We start from the raw sequence: 27,155 nt of genomic DNA, 5'->3' as shown, positions 1-27,155 counted from the left end.
GGCAACTGCCCACCTACCCCTCCCTTAACCTAACATTCACCCTGACTTGTTATCGATTGACTGTTGTTGGGTTAGGGGAGGGGTAGGTGGGCAGTTGCCCAAATACTGATATTGATCCGCTGGATTTACCATATGCTAATTAGGGAGTGGATTTCAATACGTGCACCTTACAAGATGGCTTAACATATAGTACTAGCAGAAATTTTGCTAGTTACGTAGAAATCTTTCCGACGAAAATAATAGAAATGTGCAAAATTTCAGCTAGTAAAATGGCTGCTTGTATTATATGTTGATTAAGCCATATGTTTTGTTCACCGAAAAAAAAACCGAAGGAACCCAGGATTTCTGTGCTTAAAATCCCTTGGATTAATCAGTGCGGCCTCTTTTTTTCCTTGTTCTACAATCGAGTAACGTCACACATTTTGCACGTTCAGTTGCCCTGATCAAGAAAATGGCGTAAAAATAGAATAATTAAATGAATTTTATTTTTACATGTGGTCGTTACCACGTCTCGAGACTACTGTAGCTTTTCTCACTCTGAAATAACATGCAGTTGAGATTCTCTTGCACGTGAATTGAAAAATGATTCAATACTTTATGTTCATTTTTTTTTATGAAACGTTCAAAAAACTAACCTATCGAACTTTTGGACAAAATTATCTCGCTGGGTCCCTTGCTGATTCGATTTTGTTTTTGAGAAATCCATGGTGGCTTGTTGTTTCCTGCGTACCCGACAAAAGCAAAACTTTCTCGATGGCCATAGTAAATAGGATCAGTGGCGCCTAGTCTCTTAAGAGCGTCAACCGCTGGCTCAGCGTGTCTTGAGCTGTCTTGAATGGCGACTAAAACAATTTGGCTGCAGAGAAAGCAAGCTTTTAGAGATGCGACTGCAGCGTTCAGGATACATAATTGTTTGGAAAAAGCATAATTTTAGCCGACCGTGTAAATTAAATTTCGGATGCTCAAATGAAGCAAGGAAACTAAGCAACTGAAGAAGTGAGGGACTGAAGAACTGAGGAACTCAGAAATCAAGGAATTGAAGAACTGAGGAACTGGGGAATGGAAAAACGAGGCTCTGGGGCACTGAGACACTAATTATACGAAACTGATGAGCTATGGAACGGAGGACCTGATGAACTAAGGAACTGCGGAACTACGGTACTACTGAATTATGGAACTACAGAACCATGGATCTACAGAAGAATGGAACTACGGAACTATGGAACTACGGAACTGCAAACTGGTACAATGAAACTGCGAAACTAGGACACTATGGAACTACGGAACTACGGAACTAGGGAACTACGGAACTACGGAACTACGGAACTACGAAACTTACGAACTTGGAAATTGTGTAGAGGAGACTGAAAATTTGAAAAGTAACGAAAACGAGCGACAGTGGAATATTAGGAAACGGAAAACTGAGTATAGAGTTTTAGAACCTTAATAGAGGTCAGGATCTGACAATAGAGAAAGAGAGGAGTTAAGAAATGAAAAACCAGGAATGGGATGACTAGTAAGGCATTGACGGGTTTAAGAAAGCTGACGAAGTAAAAAGCTACAATGAATGAAAAGAAATAACAAAGTTAAGAGGTAACAAACTGTAAAGCAACCTGTGGATTCACTGCTTACTTACTTTCCGCTTGTAGTGTTTAGAAAGTCTCTGAGTTTCTCACCATTCTGGAGACTTGCAAAAGTATCAAATCCTTCTCTTCCAAGAATTGTGCCTAAATTTGATAATAATAGTTATAATGACAGTAGTAACAGTGATAATAATAAACTTTTAGACTGCATGGAAAGCGGGCTTCGGATGAGAAGACTTTCATTAGGATAGTTCAACCGAGTCTAACCATCATCTTCGTAAATAGGACTGCAGTCTAGAGAGTCGACCAGTCGTCTTCAAGTTCTTAGATAAATCGATCTGGCAACAAGTTACTGAGGCTTCGTCATTTTATTCTTTAGAGCTGATGATCAGATAAGACTCGGTGAAATCGTCTACATTTTCTCCCAGACTCGCCCTCTTGACTTAATCTTGGTTTCTTTCACTGTCACTTCGGTAATAAGGCGTCAATGGGGTAGTTTTGGACATCCTATGAAAACTTGGCCATTTAAAGCCGACGTTTTATTAAAAGTGCGTGACCACGCTTCTCTTAATGAAATAAATAAAGATTAAACAACTGTTTTCCTCAGGTGCGAAGCTGAAAGCCACCAGGTTAAGTCATACGTCGTTCATGATTCTTCACTCAGTCTTCTTACCGTAATTTTAAAAGATCAGGAGTATTGCTATTCCTTTTGCAAATGTTGTCAGTCGATCGCTAGTAACTTTATCACCCTGCAATTCCAGAAGCTATCCTCCTTAAAATTATTCATTGCTTCTCCTGGGTGGAAAGAGGCACATCTCATTGACCTGGCAGGGATCGAAGCCGAACTTTTTAAACCATAATCCACTGGGATTACTTTAGGGGGCGGTAATTCTCTTGTTCTCTAAAACTTAGCGATAATACTTCAGCGACCTCTGAATTACCTGTTGAACCATCCACAATAACGACGTTATGTCCCCTGTGACGAGAAGAGTATTCCCGACCGTTCACCTTGATGTAAGAAAGGCAAAGAGTGTTTGGATCGTTTTTGCCTTCGCTTCGAACGTAAATATCCACGGCAGGCACTGCAGTATAAGCAACAGTGATGAATGTGAGTATGACCAGGAAAGTCAAACATAGATCGCAAAATGAAAAGCATGAAGAGCAAGGAAAGCGAAGAATGGAGAACAGAAAATGGGAAACAGGAAACAAGACGAGATTATTCTCTTCTATTTCCAAATTCACCTTCATTTGTGAAAAGTTCTAATCCACTCTTTGTGTGGAAACAGGGCGACTTTTTTGTCGTGTCATAATGCTTGCGATCCCAGGTGAGTGCCTCTTCGTAATAACACCGCCATTCGCGTGACTTCTCGCCATTCTTGACGTCATACCGAGCAAATAGTCGACCATTACAGTAACTCGCCCTGCGATGAGCCCAGTTATCATAGCAATGTCTGTCTCTAGAAACTTGCAACTCTAACGTAGAGAGGCAAGAAAAAAATTATTAATTAAATATCAATCAGCCTCTGTTAATCTCTCAGTTAAAAAATCTCTCCCAAAAAATGAGGAAAAATATCTTATATTTACGTTGTCTCCTTCGGCACATTTCTTCTCCTCTTAGGGTTGGATCACACATACATTTTCCTGTCATCTCATGGCAGGTTTCTCCTTCCCAACAGGGTGGGTCGCACAAAGAATCTAGTAAAGAAGAGAATGGTTATGCAGAGAATGTTCCTTTGTAAATAACGCAAAAGTTATCGCTTCCTATTCATCAGTTCTTCTCGTCCCATCGCCATCATCATATCATCACCACCAGTACTATTGTCATTACAGAGCGCTCAGCAGTAGAGAATATAAAGCCCAAAAGATATATCGGCGTAAATAAATAAAGGAAAAGGAACAAGTCGCGATTGGTTGGCTTAGTTAGCATGCGACTGATTTAAAATTTAAACATACCGCGAGACTGTCTCAATCAAAGAACGTAGCAAGGCAAAGCCAATACAACCTTGGGCTACTCTCCACACCCGAAAAAAGTGTATAATTCCACAGACAGGTTTTTAATTAGCTTTGCACCGAATCGATCCACAGAGTGTATTCAGTGAAATAGCACGATATCTTGGGCACCATTGTGTCATTCCAATTCACCTGATATTGTAAAGACTTCGACTTCATCGGCTGGTGAAGGAGAATCCAACAGAAAATATTTGCTGGGATTGGCAATCCCACTGATATTGAAGACACCACCAACATTGATTCCTATTGTGACTTCTTGGCCGTTAAAACAAAGCTGGTCTTGATCTTCACCCCAGCAAGGCCCTTTGGAATTGTCACTCCTTATAGCTTGGTAGGTTTTCTCGCTCAGCACGGTCAGCTTTTTCGGAAATTCATTCCCGACTGGTTCCAGACTGAAGAGGAAAGCTTTTTTCGATGGAATAACTCGTGCTGGATTATAACCTGCAATAAAAATGGAGAGAGTTTTGGGAAATTTAGCCATCACTTGTAAAGGTTCTGACTTACCAATTTTAATCAATTTTGAAGTGAAGGTAACGCAAGTACGTTGAAGCTAAGATTTCGCTATAATAATCAAGAAATTCTGGGAAAGAGGAAGAAGAGGTTTTTGGACATTAACTTTTTTGAGACGCATATAGAGGCCAGAATTTGGTAGTGGTTTTTGTTTTTTTTTTCCTAGAGCTTGTCCTGGAAATTCTATCAAAAGCGGTCACGCTTTCTAGTTCATTTTTTATGTCGAAGCGCGCCTTAAAATATGGCTCTCACGCTATGTTCGCCGTTCGCGTCGCAAAAACGTCAGCGCTTGAGTTTTTCATCAACTCTCTACACTTTTTGGCTTTAGTTTCCATGACCTAAGGTTTTTTAAGGGGATGAGATTGTCAGCCCCATGCCCAGCCCTCCTCCTTTAACATCCGGGCTGGGGGAACAGTATAGGCATTTAAGGGGTCAACACCTAAAAGTCGTGCTACAGAAGTTATTGACAATGTTCGCATCAGCCGATGAGATATCTGAGTTTCTGACCTTGCATGGAGTATGAATACTAAACGAACTCATGATAGATTGAAAACATTCTTACTTTGCCAGCTATGATCACTAAAGCCACCAAACAGATAATTCTCCCTTCTTGCCAAGGTTACTGTCGGGCCTGCGTTATCACATTTAGCATGGAATGATTCTTTTGACCAACCATCCTTTGTGCCTCTATAGCATGGAGCCCAGTACTTCTCGCCATATTCTACCTCAGATAGCCACCGCAACAACTGGTCTTGGAATTTAAAATTGTGGCCAATGATAGTCGAGAGAAAACCTGAGGAATATGAAAAAAAGATTTGTGGGAAATTGATAATAGTGGTCCATTTTATCTGGATCAAACTCCTAATTAAAAAAAACAACAACAACAGCAACAACATCAACAATAAAACACGATATCGAAAACCATATAACAGGAAGATTTATAATATTCCTCGAGCTGAGGGTATCCTGAAAAGGACCCTTGTCACAAACGAGGATTAACGTTTGGACAGTTTTAGGAGAAGTAACGATCAGATTCCACTGACATCAACAACAAATGTTCCCATTCACAAATGAATCACCTTGGCTCCTTAAAAATTTGGTCTCAAGGGTCAATATTTCATTTGAAACACGACGTTAAACTAATATAATCTATCGCACAGGAGATTTAATGCTTATCCACGTCATTATTCTCATCATTTCCGTTGTCGAGATTTCTATCATCATTCATATTTTCATCCCGATCATTGAAATCACACACTTCTACAGAGTTGAGTCTGAGAGAAGCTAACATAGCATACTTCTACGCCAAAACTCGGAAATGAAAACTTAAGTTCATATGAAACAAATGCAAAAGGACTCTAGCTTATGTCATTCATAGTCATAGTCATCAAGTCATCTCCCGCACGAGATGCAAAGTCCAAAGTTGCAGCCAAATGTCAAATCTCCGGTGGGAGATATTCTTTCAATAAGGAAATCTGCGTCAAATCTATTTGAAGATAGTCTCACCTGGTTTCGTGCAGGCCTGAGTTGGAGCACATGGGCAGTCTTCGTTAACACCTACCGAAATGTCTCGGATGCCAATCTGACCATAGCTGTTGTCTCCGCTTACACGTTCAAATTTGATCTGAAAAGCAGAAAATTGAAGATTTTTTTTTGTCTTTAGAGAAAAAGATCATTTCTTTCTGCCAAAAAATTACTAACCTTAAAACCCTGGGCGGCATCGATGCGAAATTGACCAAGTTCCCAGTCCTCTCCTTGACTACCAGTCAGTCGCCAAGCCAACGCTACCTTTCTATCTTGGTCAATAATGTAGACATTTAACCTGCCAACGTTTTCTCCAGACATTAAGTAATAAAACCTCAAACAATTATATGTCTCTACAAGGAACTGGCTTTCCAGGACAGAGAGATTTCCGCTTTGACGAGGGTAGGCCAAGCTCGATTGGGCGTAGTTTATCACTGAAAAAAAAAAAGCAAAACATTACAACTGTTTGGGGGCTATTTATAATCTAGAGCAATTTTCAACAGAGCGTTGAAGGTTCTCCGGTATTGCCAATTTATCAGCCAAGTAGCTATAAAACTAAAACCAATCCAAATATTTTCTCCGCGCCTCAAGCACATTGCTCGTTTTTAAATTGTGTCCTCACTGGCTCCGTATGAGATTTCTCTTTCTTCTGATTGGCTGTATTGATTCAGTCATGAGCAGCCCAGGTTACACCCTGGTAGCGTTATGACAGGATCTGATATAGTCAATGAATAAAGGGGTAAGTTTTTTCGGTGGGAGAGTATAACAGAGTAATTTAGTATTATCAACTGAGTTGCTAACGTAGATTTGCCACCGTAAAGAGTTTCAAACCAGAATTTTTGGGCACCAGCCCTTCGTCGAACGTTGTCTACAATCAGAAGGAAAAATCAAGATTGCAAGAGATTTATGCAATTATGTAACGCAATTAGAGGTGGCTGCAATTTTCATTCTTCCTTTTAGAGTTCTCTTGTTCTCCATCAGATGGAGTACTCCAAGATTTTCTCAGTCCAAGTAAATATTTTCTCTTTAAGTTAATATTTTAGAAGTTTCAATGATTTTCAAATTTGGCTCAAACTGTTATAATTAATATATCAGAGTCAAAGATACATGCAGCCTTCACAGTTAAGGTTTAAGAAAATTCTGTCAATTAAATTTATTCTTCAGTTGCAATTTCAAACATTAGAAGTTTTTAAAATAGATCTAAGGAATAAAATTAAATGTAAGGTGGTATTCTCAGAATGTTGCCTTGATTCCCTCAGCACATGAAGTTCACATAATTATCTTTTCTTCAAACCTTGACACTCATTTTTGCAAAATGTTTATAGTTTTGTATATATAGACCCGCACATAATTTTTCAGACAGTCATCCTTCCAATTTCATAATATCAGTTATACTGTACGGGTTAAGTTTTGCCTCTTTTGGATTTAGAGAGAAAAAATGTGTAAAGTGAAATGAGGATGACAAACATGATTGTTATCAGGCTCCGTTTTGGACTCTGAATAAATTGTACCGCTAACATCATTGTGCATTAATAAACTTGATAAGAATTATTAAAGGAGTGCTAATCCTGTCTGGGAGAGGGAAATAGGACAAAATGCTTTGAGAACCTGCAGTAGAGCTGAGTCCAGGAAGTGAAATACAACGAACAGTAATTGACTGTGCGGCAGTAAACGCGGGAAAATGCATCCCTTGCACGAATTCACCGTTACAGAAAATACCGGAAAATGCATGCTTTCGACTGGTTAATACCAGTGAACATAACGTTGGAATGCGCAAAATGGCTGTAAATGGCAGAATATATGTTGTTTTCCATAGATTAACCGAACAACAATAAAAGGTAAAACGCCTGAAAATGCGTTTTCACGAAATTTCTCGAATTCACTATTGCGGAAAAACGTTGGAAAATGCATGCTTTCGACTGGATAATTCTTGTGAACATTTCGTTCACCGGGCGTAAAATGGTTGCGAACAAAAGAAAACATGGCATTTTCTATGCGTTATACGAACTGCAAACTCTGGAAAATATTATGTTTTCCCGTATTTACACACATTAACCTTCCCGGAAAATGCGTGTTTTCAGCTGTTAACTCCGGTGAATACGTTGTTGTTCACTCGGAAAATGCCAATGAACGAAAGGAAAACACGCTGTTTGCCATGTGTTAACCGAGCGGTTAATGCCGGAAAATGAATTGTTTACCTGCATTTACCGCAAAGGAAAACTACCGAATAATGGAACGAATACTGGGATTCACCGATGCGAAAACGCGCAGAAAACGTCGGATTTTCCGTAGGCAAAACACGGGTAAACGATAGTAAATTGCCACGTTTTCCGTAAATTCAACCTTCGTTTTCCGTACGGTGAACGCTTGTTTTTTTGCCGTGATAGTGAACCAAGAGTTGATGAAGATTCCGAACCCTATCATCAAGAAAACATGGTAATCATCGAGTTGTAAGTGAGCAAGCATCATGATAACATAAATGGAGTTCTGAAAAAACCTATACCAATACTTTGTCGTCCATCAATTTACGGTATCAGCAGTGATCAGTCAAAGCGAAACTACCTTACGCTGTTACTAGCAATTTTAAGTTATCTTCTCATTGACCCTGGCACAATCAGTTTTACTAACCTTCTTCCCGAACCTCTACCTCACAAAGTTGCAAACTTCCGTCGTCCACAATCCTCATGATACTCACATATCTCCCTCGTAGAGGTACAGGGCAACGAGTTCTTTGCCAAGTTGAGTTCCTCAATCTAAATGGAATGCCACATAAAGGATTTTCTTGTAAACTTGCCCCACCATGATTTCCAATTCTTGTCTCCAACAGAAAGTTCCTTTGGAGTTCATAGTACACAAAGACATATACATCACGAACCAATATGTCTCTTTCTAGGTCCACTATCCACCATGGATCTTTCTCTGATCTTGTAAGGCTGCATTTTTCCGAGGGTGAATTGTAACGACTGCCATCGGTGGCGAAAGATGACGAATGAATCTCACTCGATTGGAAGGTCAGCCTTCGATATGCGGCATTGTTATTACCTGCAGAGAGAGAAAAATATCAGTTTGCACCCTTAACTTTGTATCTGTTATCTCCATTGAGCAAAGACTTCCTATCATGGGAAATTTCCTTCAGCCCCGAGGATGCCCTTAAACTGGAGAAGTGAATTTTTAAAAATTACTTTGGACAAATAAGTATAGCTTCTATCTACAGCGCTATAAGTCATAATTATTTTGCGTTCTTTCTCCAAGTCATGGCTTATATATATATTCCACGAGTTATCTGAAATTTGGCCATTTGGTTCCACATCTTATACAGTTTTATTAGTTTCGCCTTGAATCATTGATTTGGATTGTGGTGGTATGACATATAAGTTATAAACTTATCTAGCTAAAAAAACTTTAATGTATGATGTTTAATTGGAATTTCGATTGATACGAGGCCTGTAAAGAAATAGAGACCACCTCTTTGCAAGAATTCTTTGCACTAATCAAGGTTAAGCGTTATGATAAAGTGTAATTTTTGTCTACAGTTCACGCAAGAATACTGAAAAATGGATTTTCGGACAAACCATTTGTTTTAAACTATATTAAATAAGGAGTTCTTCGCTGATACCCCACTAAAGGAAATTTAAATCTAAGAATTCAGAAAAAGTTGGAATACCCTCACCTATAACAAAGTAAAAATCCATGGCATTGGGTCCGCCATTATTATTAACACACATGTTAGATGGTGCATATTTTGCGATAACATCTGTAAGGTTTCCCGAGGAGGACAGACACTCGCCACCATTTTTGATAGCAAACACCGTATTATTTTCTCTACGCGCAGCGTTGAGACATTTCTTGAAAACGTCTACTCTAGTGGTGTAGTCGCCATCCAGGAGAGGGTCGGTGCCTTCCAAACTTGGTATCAGCGGTCCAGAGTCAGTTTTAAAACATCCGATATGATTGTATTCTACGATGGGAATAAGTAAACATAGTAACTATTAATAGTAAAAACATCATTAAGTATAGTAAAACCACAAAAAAATACAAAAATCCGATAAAGATCTTCCAACGCAGCGAAACGTAAGGAAAGTGAGTCTCCAGCTACAACATTTAAAATATTAGTAAGATATTCTGACTTAAAATAAACAATTTTGTATAACCGCAGGGTTTACAACAATTTTTTTTTAGTTCTTATGAACAAAATTTTCCACGATCCTTCATTGAAAGTGAAGCTCTAATTATTGGTACTGAACCCTTACCAACCATACGAAGTCTCTTTTAAGCTGAAATAAGGTGGAATTTCCCAAATTTTTGCAGAACTGAATGAACATAGAAACTATTTTCATCGGTTAGGACATCAAGTGCATAAATCGTTCCTCTGGCATTTTGATTTTAAAGTTAAAAAGTCTCAAAGAAAGGAGATTCAGTCCGCCTCACACTAAATTTTACGCAAGAAGAGCAACTCCGGTTCATGAAGAAACGGACCAAGGTTCATCCTACCCTACAGGAGTTGTTTCGGTTTTTTCTGATGTATTTTCGTTATATGAATAAAAAACCAAACAATATTAAGGTATAAACGGCAGTTCTTCTGACCTTTAAGAGGGCGACATCGTAAGGCATAGCTGTGACGATAAATATACTGACCGTACTCTAGAGAGAAGGGATTTTCAACGTCATTCGAATCTCCAGGATTATCTTCCTGACGATCTTCTTTTAGCTTCCACTGAAATTCTTGTCCGTATTCGCTTTTCCATGCGTACCAAGGGAGGGCTAAAAACCCAACAGATTAAACTAAGCAGGTGGTTATTAACTAAAAATATGCAAGCCAGAGAGGGAATATGAGAAAATGAAACCTTAAGGAATAACTTGGTCACCTGCATTACTGTAAACAGCAGCCATTCTTTGTTGGGGAATAACCAACTCCCACATCCTTAAGTCCGCAATCTGTAGGTGGAACCGTCTTGGTGAGGGCGAATCGGACGAATCTCGTCCTATGAAAAAGTGTGTATTTTTATCCTCGAATTCGTAACGAATCCTTGAAGGATTGGTTGACTCTGCTGTTAGGATGCCATTTTGATAGAAGCGTACTCCCCACTGTTTACTCCACGTGATACCCACGTGTTGCCATCCCAGAGGAAATTTCGGAAGCCCTAGTTTCCAGTTATGCGTTCTCGTCGACACCGAAAGATGGTACTTATTGTTGAACTCGTGGTATCCAAGAAGAACCCCAGGATTGTGCTCACCTATGCTTTTCGTTGTAAGAATGACATCTATGCTATCTGGGTAGAAATCGAAATAGCAAAAATAGATATCACCTAAGCATTATTGGCATACTGACATCAGTGTGTTAATGTATTCAACAATTGCGTTGTTAAGGAATATTTAAATTAAAAGGAAGTGTGCCCTTTTCATGAAGTTCAAAATGACCGAAACGCAAATAAATGTGCATTTTAATGATATACAAATCATGAATTTGTAGATGCGTCACTAAGTATGTATTTTGCGTTGCTTACATCATAACGAACCTCTCGTCTTTTTCTTTTACAGGTCTAAACAAATCAGTGCCCTGAGTTTTGCCTGGAAAATGCTCCCTGCGAATATTTTTTTCTGCTATCCCATTCAATTACGACGATGATCTCCAGCAGTATAAAATGAAATCCCTAATTTGGCTCTCAATTTTAGCGCTCGAATGTTGTTTAAAGGCGCTTTAAAGCATACCATTTTCAAGTTTGGAAAAATTTTGCAAAATTAGAGGACATTCAACCCTTTTACTTCATAGTTCGCCTCCCCTCTAGTTCGACATCATTCACATTACCTCGAATTAGGTTTGCTCATGTGAAGAGGTTTGGGTAGTTGGATGGAGAGCACAGCGTTAACAATTATTTATTTATTATTTATTATTTATTTATTTAACAATTTATTGTTGAAATTTATGGATAGCTTTACAAAAGCGCGCGCTCTGATAGCTAATACGCTCGCTCCACTTGCCCGTAAGCTACATGCTGATGTTAGTTCCTGTTGTTGTTATGGTTTTTTTTCCTACTTGAAACGAAAGATGTTTGTAATTCTCAATGTTATTAAAGAAATGATTAGCGTGCAGTGTGCAACCATTGAGTTATGGATGCACCTCAAAAATTTGCTAAGGATTCAACAAGCTAGAGTCACACTCGGCTATCGCCTTATGCGACTCTTTCGTTTCTTTCTTGCTTAGCAACCTCCTGGGTGCATCCATAACTCGATGGTTACACGCTGCATGCTAACCATTTCTTAATTAATGTGATCAACTTTAAACATTCGCTGCTTGGAGCAATTTAACTAGTCGTATCATGCAAAAACCCGCGAATAGTGGCTTGAAATCATTCAACATGAGACGCCAAAAAATGACGTAAAGGTAAATAAAAGGCATGCTACTAATTAGAACCATGAGCATCGCTGAGTGCAACAAAAAGTACGACAGTACTAATTATAAAAAGAGTACGATAGCTACCTTAGAGTAACTACTATGGCATAAGAAACCTGAATTTAAACAAAAATCTCAAGGAAATTGCAGAAACCTTTTTCGCAAGCAACGTGTCTCGACGTTGCCCCGCATCCGAAATCATTCCACTTGGACGTCTGGTGCGTATCATAGCAAGCACAATCTTCATTTCCATTATGATCATTGGGCTCATAGGAATCCCAGTTCGTATAGGTTGGTAAAGATCCATCGCTCCACTTGAATATACTCCCGTGCGTTTCGTCTCGTTTCAGACCCAGCCACCAGTACGTTCCGTTCCTTTTGAGGAAATCGTTCTCTTGAGCTGACGACACTTTGGGAAGATCTGCGCCTTGATCACGACAGAGCGTCATGGCCTTTGACCAAGATGCTTGGTGGCTCGTCAGCCAGTAACAGGAACCTTCAAAATACTCCCAACCAGCCGGACAGCGAACTGATGGAGAAACTAAGGTGGACAGATAAATTGAGAAGCAGCCCATTGAATGAAAGTGAATGAGCATGCGACAGAAAAGTTATTATATTCGCCATTGATGCAGTAACAATATACATCTTTGCAATGCAAGAGGAATTACTTGGGAAAATTACAAAGTTATGAATTTAAGTTTACAATAATGCAAAACCGGAATCGCTTTGCGTATAAAAGCATTGGCGCTCAATTTTTAATACCAGTGTTATTTGAAACTCGCGAACGCTTAAGAGAGCAAATAATAGTTTAACGCACCATTGCAAAAGAACCTTCAAAATCTAATCCTTAACGCATTTTGAAATTCTGAGAGTATCCTAACCGTTCGAATTCCACGATGGACGCCGCCATTTTGGAGACAACTCCTGGCCATGTCTGCAAAATCCTACACACTCGGTACTCCAAGACGTCGATTTCTATGCGTAATCTAATTTGGGCCTCGCCTTATTCCATTTCCCTGAGCCATTCTCCCTTGGGATATTTTGATCTTAGCAAAATATTACGGTTTTAATTATCAACTCACTAACGCTCGAAACGTCAGCTTTGAAACTCTTCACGGTAGCCAATTTACGTTATCAACTCATTTGATAATCATAGAATCTTACATTCGTAATAAAACGTTTCCAAGTCATCCACTACAAATCCTTTTCTACCCGCTAGTAAGTTATCTTGTTCATCTGATGCCAAGTTTATATGGGAAGGAAATTGGTAAGCGTTGGGAAGATCTGTTGATGACTCCATGGACGCGGTGGGATTGGAGTCAATCACGAGGTCAGTTTCGCCAAATATGGGTCCAGACTGGCTGCGTTGTTTGGCTGCTTTAGTCCAAAGGTCAGACTTAATATCCATTTTGAAAGAAGCAAGTCCTCGTAAATTCTTTAAACTGAAGATAAACGCCTTTGAGCTGTTGATAAATCCGTCATTGCCTAACGAAAACAGGCAAGGCAAGAAACGTAACTCGTCCGTCCCTTTAAACGAAGGGGTTGAAGGGGTTGCAAGGGTGGTGTGGGGAGAGGAGCTTAGTGATTGGAGGTGCGCTCGAACATTTGATACAGAATTTAGGATCTTGTTTGAAACAAGTTTTTTCTTTTGGCTGTTCGATTCAAGTAGGGGTAGTGAGGGTATCTAAACAAAGCACTAAACATTTCAAAAAATTCTTAATTTGCAATAGCAACAATTTTTCTCCTTTCTCTTACAGATTAAATTTTCTTTACAGCTTTGGCAGTGAGAGAGAAATTATTAAAGTATTACTAAAGATTTTAGTCGCATGTCTTCTTCCTCAAGTTTGTTTAACAGTGTGATTATAATAAGATTATGTATCAATGTTCTAAAGTGTCTTTGATATGAAAATCAGTTTGGACCAAAATACTCACCTCCCCAGCTTTTGTCAAGAAATCCACCGAATATGTTCTCTCGTACTCTTATGATTGTAACTGTTGGTCCTTTCCCGTCGCATGCCGTGTGAAAATGTTGTCCCTGCCAGCCGGGGAAAGCTTTAAAACAGCGATACCAGTTACCTTCTCTGGAAAAAGCACCATCCAGCAGAGTTCCAAGAAATGCATCATGTTCATCATTAAACCCAGCGATGTTAGTAATGAAGTGAACTGCAATAAGATACCAAGGCTCAAATTGTAATTCCAAAGGATTTCACGTTTGTTGGTTTTATCCACGAAGGTGATCAGGAGTTTTGGGAAAGATAATTCATTCGCTTCGAAACCATAAGCAGAAGTGAAATTCAATCTCCATCATACTTAAGACTTGTGAGAACCTTGCCAGCTTATCACAGGCTTAAGTACGTACAAGACTGTTTGAATATGAAGAAGAAAAAGTGCGCAAGTTTTTCTGTTTGGGTTTTTTTAATAGAAATATAGATGACTAGAACTACGGCAACACAGTGGTATATGAAATTTCTCGCCACCAGTCCACGCAGCCCAACAGCTCGGTGGTAAGCATCCAACTACTGATACGCATATATTAAATAAACACCAAACTTACATTTATGACGTAGCCAAAAACTCAGCGAAAAACCGTGCTGACAAAGAGATGGTTCATTCAGACACTCTGATTCGTGGCTGTCAAAATCGATGAAATCTGACGCCGTTACGCTGGCCACACCTTTTAGAGAATCCCAGTTCTCAGTTAGGAAGGTTCCTTTTTTACCAGAAAGACCATCATAACTCTGATTGGATATCGAGGATTTTTCGAAGTTCCAATGTGATGATTCTGTAAAGGTTTAACACAAAGTTAAATCCCTAATGAAAGCGCAACTTTTTGTATGCTGCTAGCTGGGAAATCTCCCTCCCAGGAAACTTTTTCGTACTTCGCTTATGCGAAAAGAAACTTCTCCCTTCCCTTGCTTCGTCTCTTACTATGGTTTTCACATTTCCCCTTCCCTTTTTAAAGCTAGCGGAGGAAGAGTAGGGAAGAGCTCTTTGGTTACTTACCTTGGAATTTACAGAGTGAAGTGCTGACTTTGGGCACATTTCCCTTCCGCCATAAATATACTTCTGGCCACGGCACGATATTTCCGATCAATGATGAACACGCATGCGCTATCTTCTCAATCTGAGACGTACTATTTATGTATTGATCCCACATGTTAAAGCCGGTAATGACGCCTCTGATCATTCCAAACTTCAAATAACCGTTTCCAGTGTTAAAGTTACTGGATAGGCCAACTCCTTCTTCTCTCTTAACCCCGTCGGTGTAAAATATCCAGCTGCCATCTCTAGAGAACCTTGCAATGCACACGTGATGCCACTCATCATCAGCTATAACAGCATCGTAAACGGTGAAGGTCCTAGTGATCGATAATAGAAAAACATTTATAGCGAGCAAGATTGGGTTTCAAGTGCCGTGAGAAAGCTTCACATAAGTGGCCAGTCATCATTTATTACCAGGGGGATTTGTGGAGGATTTTGGGCTGGTTCATTTTGTTTTCAGCGGAAACAGAGGAGGGATAAGTCGTTTGCGAGCTAAACTAACAATTAATGCTATACTATTAGAATAAAAACCTACTATATCTTTAAAGCTTCTTTTCTAGGATGCCGTCTCATTGAAAAGTTATAATGACGCACTTTACTTTTAAATTCACCTAAAGAAACTGTTGATCAGAGTTCACGGGAAATGCTGTTCAACTACATAGCACCCTCAAAGGAAAACTCCTCTTCAAATAGTTAGTGCAACCGATTATACTGTGGAACAGCCGATTTATTCTCAGATTTCCACAGTCGGTACGAAGTAATATCATTTCGGGATGTACATCGAGATTGTAGATATCCAGGGGTCAACCCATATAAAGTTGTGTGCACCGTACTAGTGAGGTGGCTACTAGTCTTTGATGATTAAGTTTTTGCCGCCCAGGTGAATCAAACTAAATTTTCAGTTTGTGAGTCCGGCCACAGCCAGAGTATTCGAGCTTCCTAGTAAGTCAAAACTTACATCCTATAGTCGTGCACTTGAAAGGCATAGGTGGCACTACTCCCGAAAGAGAAGCTTAGAACAACTTGATCTGGATATTGATGCAATGAGAATACTTCTGACCAGCTTGACGTTGTTTTGGTTTTCAACCACCAACAGGCTGTTACATCCTGAAGGTCAGTGATTCGGGGAAGGTATACGAAATCTGCTGGCCTCCCACTAAATACCAAGTCATATGACCAATCACGTTCTTTGGAAAGGAGAGAAAAATAATGATAATAAAAAATAAAACAGTCTTTACATCAGGTTGAAATTAATCTAGAATTAATAGTGTACTTTAAATTTCATTTTTCTTCTATGCTAGCAAGCATCGAGGTAGATTTTCATCTTACTCGGTGAAAAAAACTGAAGCTAATCGCCAATTTAAAAGTTTCGTAGGTAAGTCCAAGATAGCAGCTACCTTTATATCTCATTTGATGACATCACAGTCTTTCCATCGCCCTTGCTTTCCCTCCCCTCCCCTAACCATGTCATGATCGATAGCACTTATCGTACGTCTGTTAACCCATTATCCCCTGACATCAGTATCCATATTCTCCATACTATTCACTATACATTTCCCAAGGTGCTGACAAAGAGAATTTGTTTAATAATCAAGAGCTGCTTTAGTTGGTGATCATTTCTTCTATTCTCATGACCTTAATGTTTGATCCAAGGGTGATATTGTGAGGAGAAATTAGATGCTAGTCACTGACCCTCGCAGTAATGTGAACTACTTGAGCAGTAGTGAAAATAAGGCCTGAGAAAAATTCAGGCCTGTACGGGATTTGAACCCATGACCTCTGCGATACCGATGCAGTGCTATTCATCACTTTACAGGTTTATTTGGAACCAACATAATAACCAGCTCCCAGTTGGCTTGTTAACTCAGCTGGTAGAGCACTGCACCGGTATCACAGAGGTCATGGGTTCAAATCCCGTACAGGCCTGAATTTTCTTTTCAGGCCTTATTTTCACTACTGCTCAAGTAGTGCACATTACTGCGAGGATCACTTTCATTCACGTCTTTATCCGCAGTTTAGATATATGACTTTCATATATTCCTAACCGTTTATGATATTCACTGTTGGGGGACAAAGGGTTAACAGTCATAACAGGAGAGAGAATTTGCACTCTTTTCTCTACCTTCGTGGCCACTGCGAACTCTAAACCTACCATTTTCCCCAAATTATCTCTCTACACGTCCTATGCTATTCTACTAACTTACCTCTATGGGGCTTTAATTTCATCTCGGATTCCTTGAGAGGAGTATAATTCCCCTTCAAGTGATACCAAGTAATACCCGCATACCCATTTCCAGTGTAAAGACCATTCAAATTTGACCATTGGCAATCCTTGTACCACCAAGCCCCTTTACAAAATTGTGCACAGGTTCCATTGGAAAAGTCGTTGTCTCGATTCTTTGTGCTAAACATCATACCATCGTGTTGACCAGACAAGGAATTCCCCGCTGTGCCAGAATACTCGGCAAAATGTAAAACATAGTTTTCGTCCTCTGAGCCCACTTGAAAGGACTGATACGACGCATGCGCCGTATTGTTTGCATGGTCTTTGAGCTCGATTAAAATTTGTGAACTGTTTGAGGTGATTCTGTGAATGTTGTCATTTCCGAGCCAAAATTCAGAGGATAAGTCTCCAAAGCCAGTTTTGTAATCAGTCCAGTTCAGATAAAAGTCAACTGAACCATTCAATCTACGTTGGAAGACAGTCCACCCGCCTCCATTTGTTTTCTGGTCACAAAAAACGGAAAAAGCATTGTTTCCATCTGGACTGATGCTGTAAACGCCATTGTCAGTATGGCCTTCGTGAAGAAGTTCCAAGCAGTCTCGCCCATGTACTACAAAGATACAAGCAAACCTCAGAGTTAAGTATCTTATTTCATAGTTACTCATACATCTATAACATTGTTACTCACCAATAGTCTGTGATGGAACGACTTTGAGAAAGCTTACATGTTCCAAAGTAACTTGTCACAATCATCTGCAACCTTCGACGCTTTGCACATGAAAGTAATGCATTATACGCTTGCATGATGGAGTATAAAAATAATTTTGTGACACACGAGGAATGCTAACTTCTCTTATCGTAGATTAGCTTGTTGGATATAAAAATTCTATCGCACTCGCTGTTGCATTCAATTGGAAGACATAAGTCATTCAGTGGGTGAAAGCTTTTCAAGTTTTGTAATCACTGGTTTTAACTAAACACAAGTGGTCCATAATTTACAAGGCGCCAAAACAATGATAGTACTCACCCAGATGATTATATAAGGATAGAGCGAAAACGCAAAGGCCCTGCAAGACACAACAAACGTATAGGCCAAATGTGGCTGGTTGGAACGCAAAAATTAGGAAGGCAGTCATGACACTTTAATAATCCGTGCTCCTTTGGTATCAGAAAGTGTTTCAAACATAAATATTTATAGCATAGCTTCACTGAATAATAGAGATTTGTGGATTCTTATTGATCAAGCATTGGTACGTCATGCCATGCAATGCTCAACGAGGCACGAATTAAAAAAATTAGCAGTTTCCCGCTGCTATACTTTTTGCTAACGTTGTTGCTGACGATTTTGATGACTTGAAAGATCTATCATATTTTTCTATTTTCAGCATCAGTCATGTTGAGTTTAAATTCCTGTTCTGAGATACAAGTACATGACAACTTTATCGATGAAAGTCCGTGTTGATCATTAGCATCATGGCGTCGCCCAATGACGAAAAGGAAATTCAGAAAAATGGCAGAATATTGATTAATGTTGCTTGAAATCTTTAATCGTTTTTGTTCATAAGTGAATGGTAAAAATGATCCACACCGCGCTATGCCATATCAGCATTTCAAGTCTCCTTTGCCTACCACAAAAATAGGCCACGTTAAATTTCTTATAACGCAGGCCCTTTCGCTTAAGACGTCAAATTAGAACAAGACGCACACGTAGGGGGAGCTACTTTGGTGAATGTAACAATACATGTACAGCCATGTATACGTAACACGACGTGCGCAGTTTCACTTCAGCTGCAAACTTTCCATCGAGTTTGGCCACGAGATTTCAAACCTTTCAAGATTGTTTTTCCGTTCCACTCCAATTGAAAGAGACCTTTTGGAGCTCAAAATGAAAAAGGAAATATGCTAAACAATACTTGATTCGAAAGACAAGGAACTTGCACTTTTTCCGGCGACGAAATTAGCCTTGATGTTCAAGATAATTCATTCTTGAAATCGATGTGAATTATGGCTTGAAAGAGAAAACTGAGCTTGCTGACTCCAGTCGAGGCTTTGCGACTTTGGGGCTCCTTTTTAGAAAGGTAAATATTATTTTCAAGTGTTAACATGTACAAAAATAATTATTTAATATAAGATTTTGTTTTAAAATCGTACACTTTCAGAATTTTCAACACAAAGGTACTTAATTTTCTGGCCGTGAATACTAGCAAACGACGATTCAAGCAGGGTGAGTCTGTTTCGTACTCTAGAATCTAGGGTTGCTCTCCTGAGGCGCCTTGAACAACTCGCACACTTCTCTCGTGCTCTGGAAACTTCCTGCGTGCATCCATATCTCGATATACGCACAACTAAAGGCACGAACCAATCATTTAATTTCAACTGATGATTTATTTCTCTAAATATTTATGGACTGTTTATCGGTCCATAAGCTGCCTAAGTGTGGAGTTGACCTAAATTTATCCTCAAGTTTATAACTAAAATAGGCCTCTCACAATACAGTCATTTCTTTTCCTGGTGTAATGTAAGAAATTGAAATTTATTCCTATTCTTAGGTCATCGTGCAACTAGAATTTTTTTGCAAAAAGTAGAGTAAAGGCTTAAGATTTTGATACCATTCTTTGCCAAAAGAAAGCCAGAATGATTAATAAAGCAAAATCATACGAGACCAGCCTTACCAGCATATTTATGCAATGGTTCCTCATTCACGGTTTCGGATCGCAGTGGGATTAAAACTTTCTCGTTAAATTCTTACCACAAACATTAAGGTGGGTGAAACTTTTAGAAGAGCTGAATACGCTTTGTGCCATCGCTTAAAGACATGTTTTATCTTGCAGTGGCGCGTTTCTCGTTCACCTTCAAACACTGTTTCAATTCTGATAATTTTTGAGTTCAATATAAATCACCTGTCGCATGGTTACGGCATTTTATTAATTTACCTTGTTGAATAATCTCGGGACCTCCTAGTGCGATGTTAATCAAAGCTAGTCTTTGACTAGTAATTACCTCAATTTGCCTTTACATGATTGGTTTGCTAGGTAGTTTGTTAGATTCGCTTGAAAATGTAGCTTTGCTGAATTTTCATGACTCCGACGAACAACTTGATCTGAATATAACATCACACCGGCAGAATAAATAAAGGGACTCAATTTTTTCCCTTGGTTTTAAATTAGATTTGTTGTTGCATAACGATAATTTATCTTTTACCCTTAGTACTTTCCTCAATGTTTATTCTTTCCTTCGCGTCTTTAAAAGTTATTTCACGTTACCATGTTAAATCCTCTAGCCCATGCATAGATCAAAATGTTCGTAACGCTTTCATCCTCCAACACGGATGGGAATTTACAGATCTGAGTACAGTCAGGAGTGTAGTTCTTTTCCTCATTTTTGTTCCCACCGGTCGATAACCGCATAGTTTTGGTGAATTTATGGGCGTATAGACTTTTAAGAGTGCAATTCAGAGTCACCTTAAAAACAATTGAGGAAACCGTTTTGACAATGAGGTATGCGATTTTCAAGAGTGTACTAGAGCACGCGTTGGAAGGGAAATCTCAATTCACCCTGGATAACGTAAAATAAATATCTGGCTCTTAAACTAAAGGCATCTATGTCAAACTCTCAGCAAACTTTTGAACATGAACGCAGGCGTGCATCACAACCAGATATCAAATTAAGCGTTGTCAAGCGTGCCAGATGTCACAATCGAGAATATTAAACAAATAGAGGAACAAAGACTTTTGAATCATTCCTGAGTTGTTTATCACAATAAAGTTAAAATGCCACTGGGGTGAGAACAGTAGCACTTATGAATCCAATTAATACATTGATGCACCAAATCTCAGGCAAAGCAACATCACAATGTAGCTCCTCGAAAAATGTTTTGAAAGATAAGCCTTTAGCGATGACATATCTATTTCTGCCGAAACTACTGGTAAGTGTGGAACAGCCAAGTCATAGAAGTTTTATGAGATAAGCTAACTACAAAATCTCTCCTAATTCCTTTGTTTTCATGAGTTTTGAAAGTTTGATTACAACATAGAAAGTACTTTGAAATCAAAGAAGCTCACTTCAAACTTTATCATTCCGATTTATATTCATAGATTGTGAATAAACTTTGAAGACCAAAAGGTGCCTAGTTGTCCAAAAAAGAAAAAAAAATGTTAATATCAATTTACTGATGATTCTCGTAACAAATCCAAAAACATCCTTGTTCCTTTGAATTATATTAGGATTGTTTCATTCGACAAGTCCTTATCCCTCATTTCCAAAAGTCATGATTCTCTGTCTTCATTTCATAATGAGGGCTTTCACTCTTTAATGAACATAATTGCCGACGACAGTGAAGACTGTAGTTAAGAATAACTCACATGTACATAAAGGTCGTCTGATTTTTGTTGGTAGTGTAAGAAAAGTTGCTGATATAACTTTTCCCAAAACGGAACCATTGTTATTTCGGGAAAACGAACTTTTTAAAAGGAGAATCTACAGAAATGATATGTGGACATGGTGGATAGTTTAAAATTTTTTTATTCGATCCTGCAGATTTCAAAAAGTTTATGAAAGGATCAAAACGTGCAGTGGCAGGGGATTTATTGTTCTTCGAGAATCATATTACGAATGTTTGCATAACAATGCGCGAAGACATAAATTTTTAATTGATTTTAGCAATCTTTATAGATATAAATTTTTTTCAAATCTAAGAATTTTTTTATATTTACTACCTAGAATTGACTTAGCACAGGTAACTCATGGTTGTTCTTCGTTTATTTTGCGCACCGTAATTCTTAAGCTATATATGATTCATTGGTTTAACATAGAAAAATGTATCATGACTTATCTTCAAAGTAGAGAGAAATAATTAGGCGTAGGGGTGACCTTGGCTGTGAAATCAAAAGTCCAAAAAGTAGTGTGAAACCTCTCAATAATTTTCAGGCTGCAAATCTTTTTCAATCATTTTTAATCAGAAGTGTCACATCGATGGTAGTGTTGTTGTTTACCAGGATATATTCAGAATGAATGTAAGAGTGTTTGAGATACTGCAGGCATCCAGCTGTTTTTTTCCCGAGACCCAACACGTATTCTACATGCAAATGAATCTTTATACGACAAAATTTATTCTTTGAAGTATGGTATACAGGAAGACAGTACTTTTTACTTCAACACAAACTACGGTTATCCGCTAGACAATGATGTGGTAATTTGAAAAGAGTATTTTTTACTTACAAAGTCACCGACACGTGACGCTTGGAAAAAAAGAGCTAAATAGAAAACTCTGATAAAATTTCTATTCATTTTGATAAAATATTTGTTTTTTGCCATAAATAAACAAATGCTGATCTTGAGGTGCCACGCTCGGTTTGTTTCAAGTATCATGTAAACAGTTTATAAGTAAATTGGGTAATTTAGTGTTAACAACTGAGTTGACAACGTAAATTGGCCACTGTAAAGAGTGAAAAGGCTGACGTTTCGAGCGTTAGCCCTTCGTCAATCGCTCTCACGAAGGGCTAACGCTCGCAACGTCAGCCTTTTCACTCTTTACGGTTACTAATTTACGTTTTCAACTCAGTTGTTAACACTAAATTACCTGCTATACTCTCCCACCGACGCGGCACCACAGTTTCTTTAAAAATTACCCACTTTATTTAAAGGGGAATAAGTTGCAAACCCCCCCCCCCCCCAAAAAAAAAAAAAATTGTTAGAATGGGAACTTTTTAAGTCAATAGCTTTCATAAGATGACAGAGCAATAGGGGACACGTTTCACATTTAAACCTACGAAATATAAAGGCCCCTACACGTCATAGAGTCTTCGTGGCTCAGTGGTAGGACTTCGGAGCACGAAATCCTGGGGGCTAAAATTCGATTCCTGGTGTAGACTCAGAATTTTTCCTATGTCCCTCGGTCCTGACGAGACGAAAAAACATCTCTCCGTAGTAACAAACTATTTGTAAGCAGCTCAGACAAGGATTGAGTTGATTAAAGTTTAACCAATGGAGAACACATCGGATTGCTGGTTTTCAGTGTCACGCCATTCAAAATAGATCAAAATAAAAAATAAAAACCGTTCAATCGATTTAGTCTAGAATCTGGAAATAGAAAGAAGCTAGATATGTAAAGACTCTCGCCAAGATTCAGGTCACAGCAATTTTTCTTACGGAAGATATGAGGAGAAACGTTTTTCCCAAATTTATAGAGATTTGTATGGAGCCGCCATGCTGGTGCCCACCTAGATGGGCACCAACATGGCGGCCGGAAACCAGCAGAAACATCTGTCACTGAGTTTTGCTACAAAAGCGTGAATTTATCTCTCTAAGAACTCATAAACGTAACAATAATACTTTATTCTAATACAAGAACTGTTCAGATAGCTGAATTTCCCTAAATAAGTCACCTTTTAAACCAACATAACAGCTCTCTCGCTCGTCATGTAAAGGCCACGTCACGCAAAAGCTTAGAAATTCAAGAGTAGTCTATCGCTAAACCAAGAACCCATTTGGAGTGAAAATTTGTCTGAATATTAGTTTTTAGCTGCTCTAATACATCATGAAAGTAAAATCTCAGGAGGATCAATAGTTCTGAAGTCTGAAATTTAGTGACGTCACGTGAAAACCAGCAATTGGTCCATTTAGACTGAAATAGGTACCGTATCATTTGTAGAGTGAGTCACACAAGCACATTTATTTACATATCTTAACGGAAACGACCTTTTAATGTTTTTTGCAGGACCCTGGCCTTTTTATTGTGGTTATAGTAGTATTTCAAGCCATTAAGACTTCTCAGGCGGGTAAGTTCAACAATTGATGTCATTTCCAATGAAATCAGTCGTTTTTAATTCACAGATAAGTAGTGATGGAGCAATTTAGAACTAAAAGTAAAAAAATACATAAAAGAAACAATACTTACCAATACTTGTTAAAATTAACAGAAAACAATATAGTTACAATGCCAACACTGCCCACAGTATTTGTTCTCTTTGGTTACAAGACAATTTTCCATAGGAAGTAGAAGTTACCAAAAGTTTTGACATTACTTTATTGTATCTGTGCATAGACCATTGCCTTCAATTGAAATTTTGATGTCTAGAAAAGCCAATTTCCCACGTGTATTTCAGAGCCGGGTGAAAGGAATTGACGGTGGTTATTAAAAGGGGACAAAAACAAGTTAAAATAGGTTACAGTGTTTATATTTAAAAAACAACACGCTTACACTCTGAAATAATTCTTGCAGTTTCTCCCGAGATTTAGTATACGGAACCCGCTGAACTAACCCTCCTTTCCGCAGATTTGTTTCCATAACTAATGATGTTACGCTCTTATGGACCACAACGGTTTTGAGCGACAAACTTGACACTTGTCTGCGACCATCAAAATCAACTGGACAAACCCAGCTTGATATATTGCGTGACGTGATTGTACAAATCTTTCTTCTTGCCATATGGCCTGTTTCGCAGGTTCTACAAATTGAAACCAAAATTAGTTAGTGTAACGAATTAGAATCGAAAGTCATTAAAATGGACTGAATTACATTTTAACGAGAATTTCAACTTTTAAAAAGGTTTACTTGATTCATGGAAAGCAAAGATTGGAGTGGCCCAGATTTCTCTCCTGGGACGACGTATCGAATTATTTGTAGTACTACCAGCTATCCAGCGAAATCCTCGATTACAAGTTAGTTTTGTTTTGTTCCGGTCAGTTTGACCACGATATGGAAAAAGATCTAACAGTTATTGGTATGTCCTAAACATCTGAACACTTTAAGAAACATTAGAAATGCGGTGGAGGTACTTGTTAACAGCCACAGCACAAGGGAAAATGTGAGGCAGTAAAAGAAAGCAGACTGACTGGAGATGTTTTTGAAGTTTTCGGAATTTAAGATGTAAGGCTATTATTTGACTAAAAATTGGTTCGTAAGTGCCTATCTGGGCTATCTGCAATAGCTGACAAAACCAGAATTCTCTTGACAAAATCAAAGGACAAATTGTGTCATGGCGAATTTTTGTCTCGATTTTTGCATCTGCTTTAAACTTCAAAACTGTCAAATTTCGTTAGAGCTTGATCTGCTCATGAGACCAGCTGGCATAGTTTACCAATGGACTCAAACTCCAGTTTCAGAATTCATCAGACGTCGTTTCAAAGCTTTAAAATCCACGAGTTTCGCGACAAAAAAAGTTAATGCCTTCCAGGTAAATTTTAGTGAGTTCAATAACAAGCTGGTGGCGGCTTTTACGACAAATGGCGTTGAAAACTCAGTCTCCTTTCACTGCCTCACATTCTTCTTTTTGCTCTGGATGCTAAAAAAAACTTTTACTACATTTCCAGTGTCCTTTCAGGTGTTCTGGTGTTTAGAATATACCACTAACTGTTTTTTTTTTTTTCCATATCAAACTTTGGGTTGGGATTTTGCTAACAATGGCACGATTTTTTTATCCTTTTATGGGCATTGTCATTGTTGACAGCTTTGAGGCTCTTTTGTTATAAGAACAAAGGTTTGAAAGAACCGACGCGTATCCGATTTCCGAGCGCGAGATTCAAAAACTTCGTTAATGACCTGAATGTGACAAAATCTTTCTTTCTCGGGGTGGGCGTAGGGAGAAGTTGTCTAGAGCAACGGCAAACTTGCCGGGGGACGGAAGGGTAAATTTGTTACATGGAGAGCGGGCTGTCGGCTGTGTAAAGTTCTCTCCTTTTTCCCGCAAATAAACGCAGAATTTCGAGGTAGAGAAAGGACGACAGTTTGTATCTTAAAATACGAATGGAATATGCCACACAACTATCGTAAAAGAAATCGAAACTGAAGCGAAGGTACAAGTATTTTTAAGTATTTTTGCTGGCCTGTTGTAATGCGCGCCAAACAAGTTGCGAGAAAGCTGTCTGTCTCAAGCGAAGAATTAAAAAGCGTCATAACCAATTATATTTGAAATATCTATTGTTAGAGTGGTTTATTGTCATAATAAAACCCCTTTCAGTCCATCAAGACCTTGAAAGTATTCAAAGCTTTTTAAACGCTTTCATAGTATTGTGTATTGTCTTATGGGCTTTGTCGCGAATTTGATCGTCAACAAACCATTAATTGATGACTTTTTTTCTTTCCGTGCTTGCTTGAAGAAGCGGCTGGGCAGCCTTGAAAGGTTTTGATATAGACTTTTATTCAGATTGTTGTGGGAATCACTGCGCAAATCAGGGCTGAAATACCCAAAGCCACTCCAATCTTTGCTTTCCGTGAATCAAGTAAACATTTAAACGATAAAATTCTCATTAAACTGTAAAATTTTTCAGTCCATTTGAATAACTTTCGATTCTAATTCGTTACATTAACTAATTTTGGTTCCAACTCGTAGAACCTGCGAAACAGGTCATTTGACAAAGAGAAACGTTTGCACCTATTAGGTTAATAGGTTAGGTAAGAGTAGAAACGCAAGTTAAGCGCACACATTTAATCCTAATTATACACACGGCATAAAAAGAGATGCATCCGATTTCCAAGCCTACAATGTCGAATGTGGTTCATTGTTAATTATTATATAAGTATATACACATTCAGCCTAATTGATAACTTAAGCAATATGATTGGTTTGCTATCATGTTTGGATGAATGTTATTAACTCCCTAACGTGTAAATATAGGTTTAGAAACTAGAAAAACAATCGCGAGATAAACTCGCGGTTCGCTTATGAAGCTGTCCCAAAATTCTCAACGCTAGTCTATATCATTTTATGAATAAGAGTTTCTTCGTCATTTTACGAAATTTCACTCTTCTTCGAAGCCGCGTATCTAGATAGAAACGAGAGAACCCCTCAATGTTTGAAACGCCTCGTTGAATACCTGAAGCTCCTGTAAAACATGTTGCCACTGAATTCTAGAATGTAAAGCAGCCCTGGGC

At 38.6% G+C, this 27,155-nt stretch overlaps 2 protein-coding genes across 2 annotated transcripts in view; both read right to left on the bottom strand.

Annotated features, from left to right (window-relative positions):
- Nucleotides 1-13,426, bottom strand: part of LOC113686797 (uncharacterized) — a 35,478-nt gene extending 22,052 nt beyond the window's left edge. Inside the window, exons 1-15 of the mRNA XM_089194914.1 lie at nt 13,183-13,426; nt 12,173-12,559; nt 10,493-10,897; nt 10,263-10,388; nt 9,298-9,585; nt 8,256-8,669; nt 5,805-6,061; nt 5,610-5,727; nt 4,666-4,896; nt 3,726-4,034; nt 3,168-3,278; nt 2,826-3,056; nt 2,525-2,665; nt 1,637-1,727; nt 636-856 (exon numbers count right to left, since the gene is read on the bottom strand). Of these exons, the coding sequence (XP_089051040.1) occupies nt 636-856; nt 1,637-1,727; nt 2,525-2,665; nt 2,826-3,056; nt 3,168-3,278; nt 3,726-4,034; nt 4,666-4,896; nt 5,610-5,727; nt 5,805-6,061; nt 8,256-8,669; nt 9,298-9,585; nt 10,263-10,388; nt 10,493-10,897; nt 12,173-12,559; nt 13,183-13,426 (3,574 nt within the window). The remainder of the gene's footprint in view (nt 1-635; nt 857-1,636; nt 1,728-2,524; nt 2,666-2,825; nt 3,057-3,167; nt 3,279-3,725; nt 4,035-4,665; nt 4,897-5,609; nt 5,728-5,804; nt 6,062-8,255; nt 8,670-9,297; nt 9,586-10,262; nt 10,389-10,492; nt 10,898-12,172; nt 12,560-13,182) is intronic.
- Nucleotides 13,427-15,013: 1,587 nt separating this feature from the next.
- On the bottom strand, nt 15,014-18,088 carry LOC149034809 (tenascin-R-like). Its single transcript, XM_089194913.1, has 4 exons — nt 18,010-18,088; nt 17,265-17,894; nt 16,019-16,247; nt 15,014-15,377 (listed from the first exon to the last, which is right to left on the bottom strand). Exons 1-4 carry the CDS (start codon nt 18,086-18,088, stop codon nt 15,014-15,016), a joined length of 1,302 nt encoding a protein of 433 aa, XP_089051039.1.
- Nucleotides 18,089-27,155: the final 9,067 nt, after the last annotated feature.

Source organism: Pocillopora damicornis, chromosome 14, assembly GCF_964200805.1.
Source record: "Pocillopora damicornis chromosome 14, jaPocDami1.2, whole genome shotgun sequence".
NCBI classification, from domain to species: Eukaryota; Metazoa; Cnidaria; class Anthozoa; order Scleractinia; family Pocilloporidae; genus Pocillopora; species Pocillopora damicornis.
The sequence above is the reverse complement of the archived record's forward strand: the minus strand, read 5'-3'. Positions and strand labels throughout refer to the sequence as shown.

What these genes read in the sequence shown, in the direction of transcription:
- LOC149034809 (XM_089194913.1), bottom strand. Translation starts at nt 18,088, where the DNA reads ATGCAAGCGTATAATGCATTACTTTCATGTGCAAAGCGTCGAAGGTTG. An exon ending in GACAAGTTACTTTGGAACAT is followed by an intron (nt 17,895 to 18,009) that starts GTAAGCTTTCTC and finishes GTATCTTTGTAG; the next exon opens with TACATGGGCGAGACTGCTTG. An exon ending in CAAGTGCACGACTATAGGAT is followed by an intron (nt 15,378 to 16,018) that starts GTAAGTTTTGAC and finishes ATCGATCACTAG; the next exon opens with GACCTTCACCGTTTACGATG.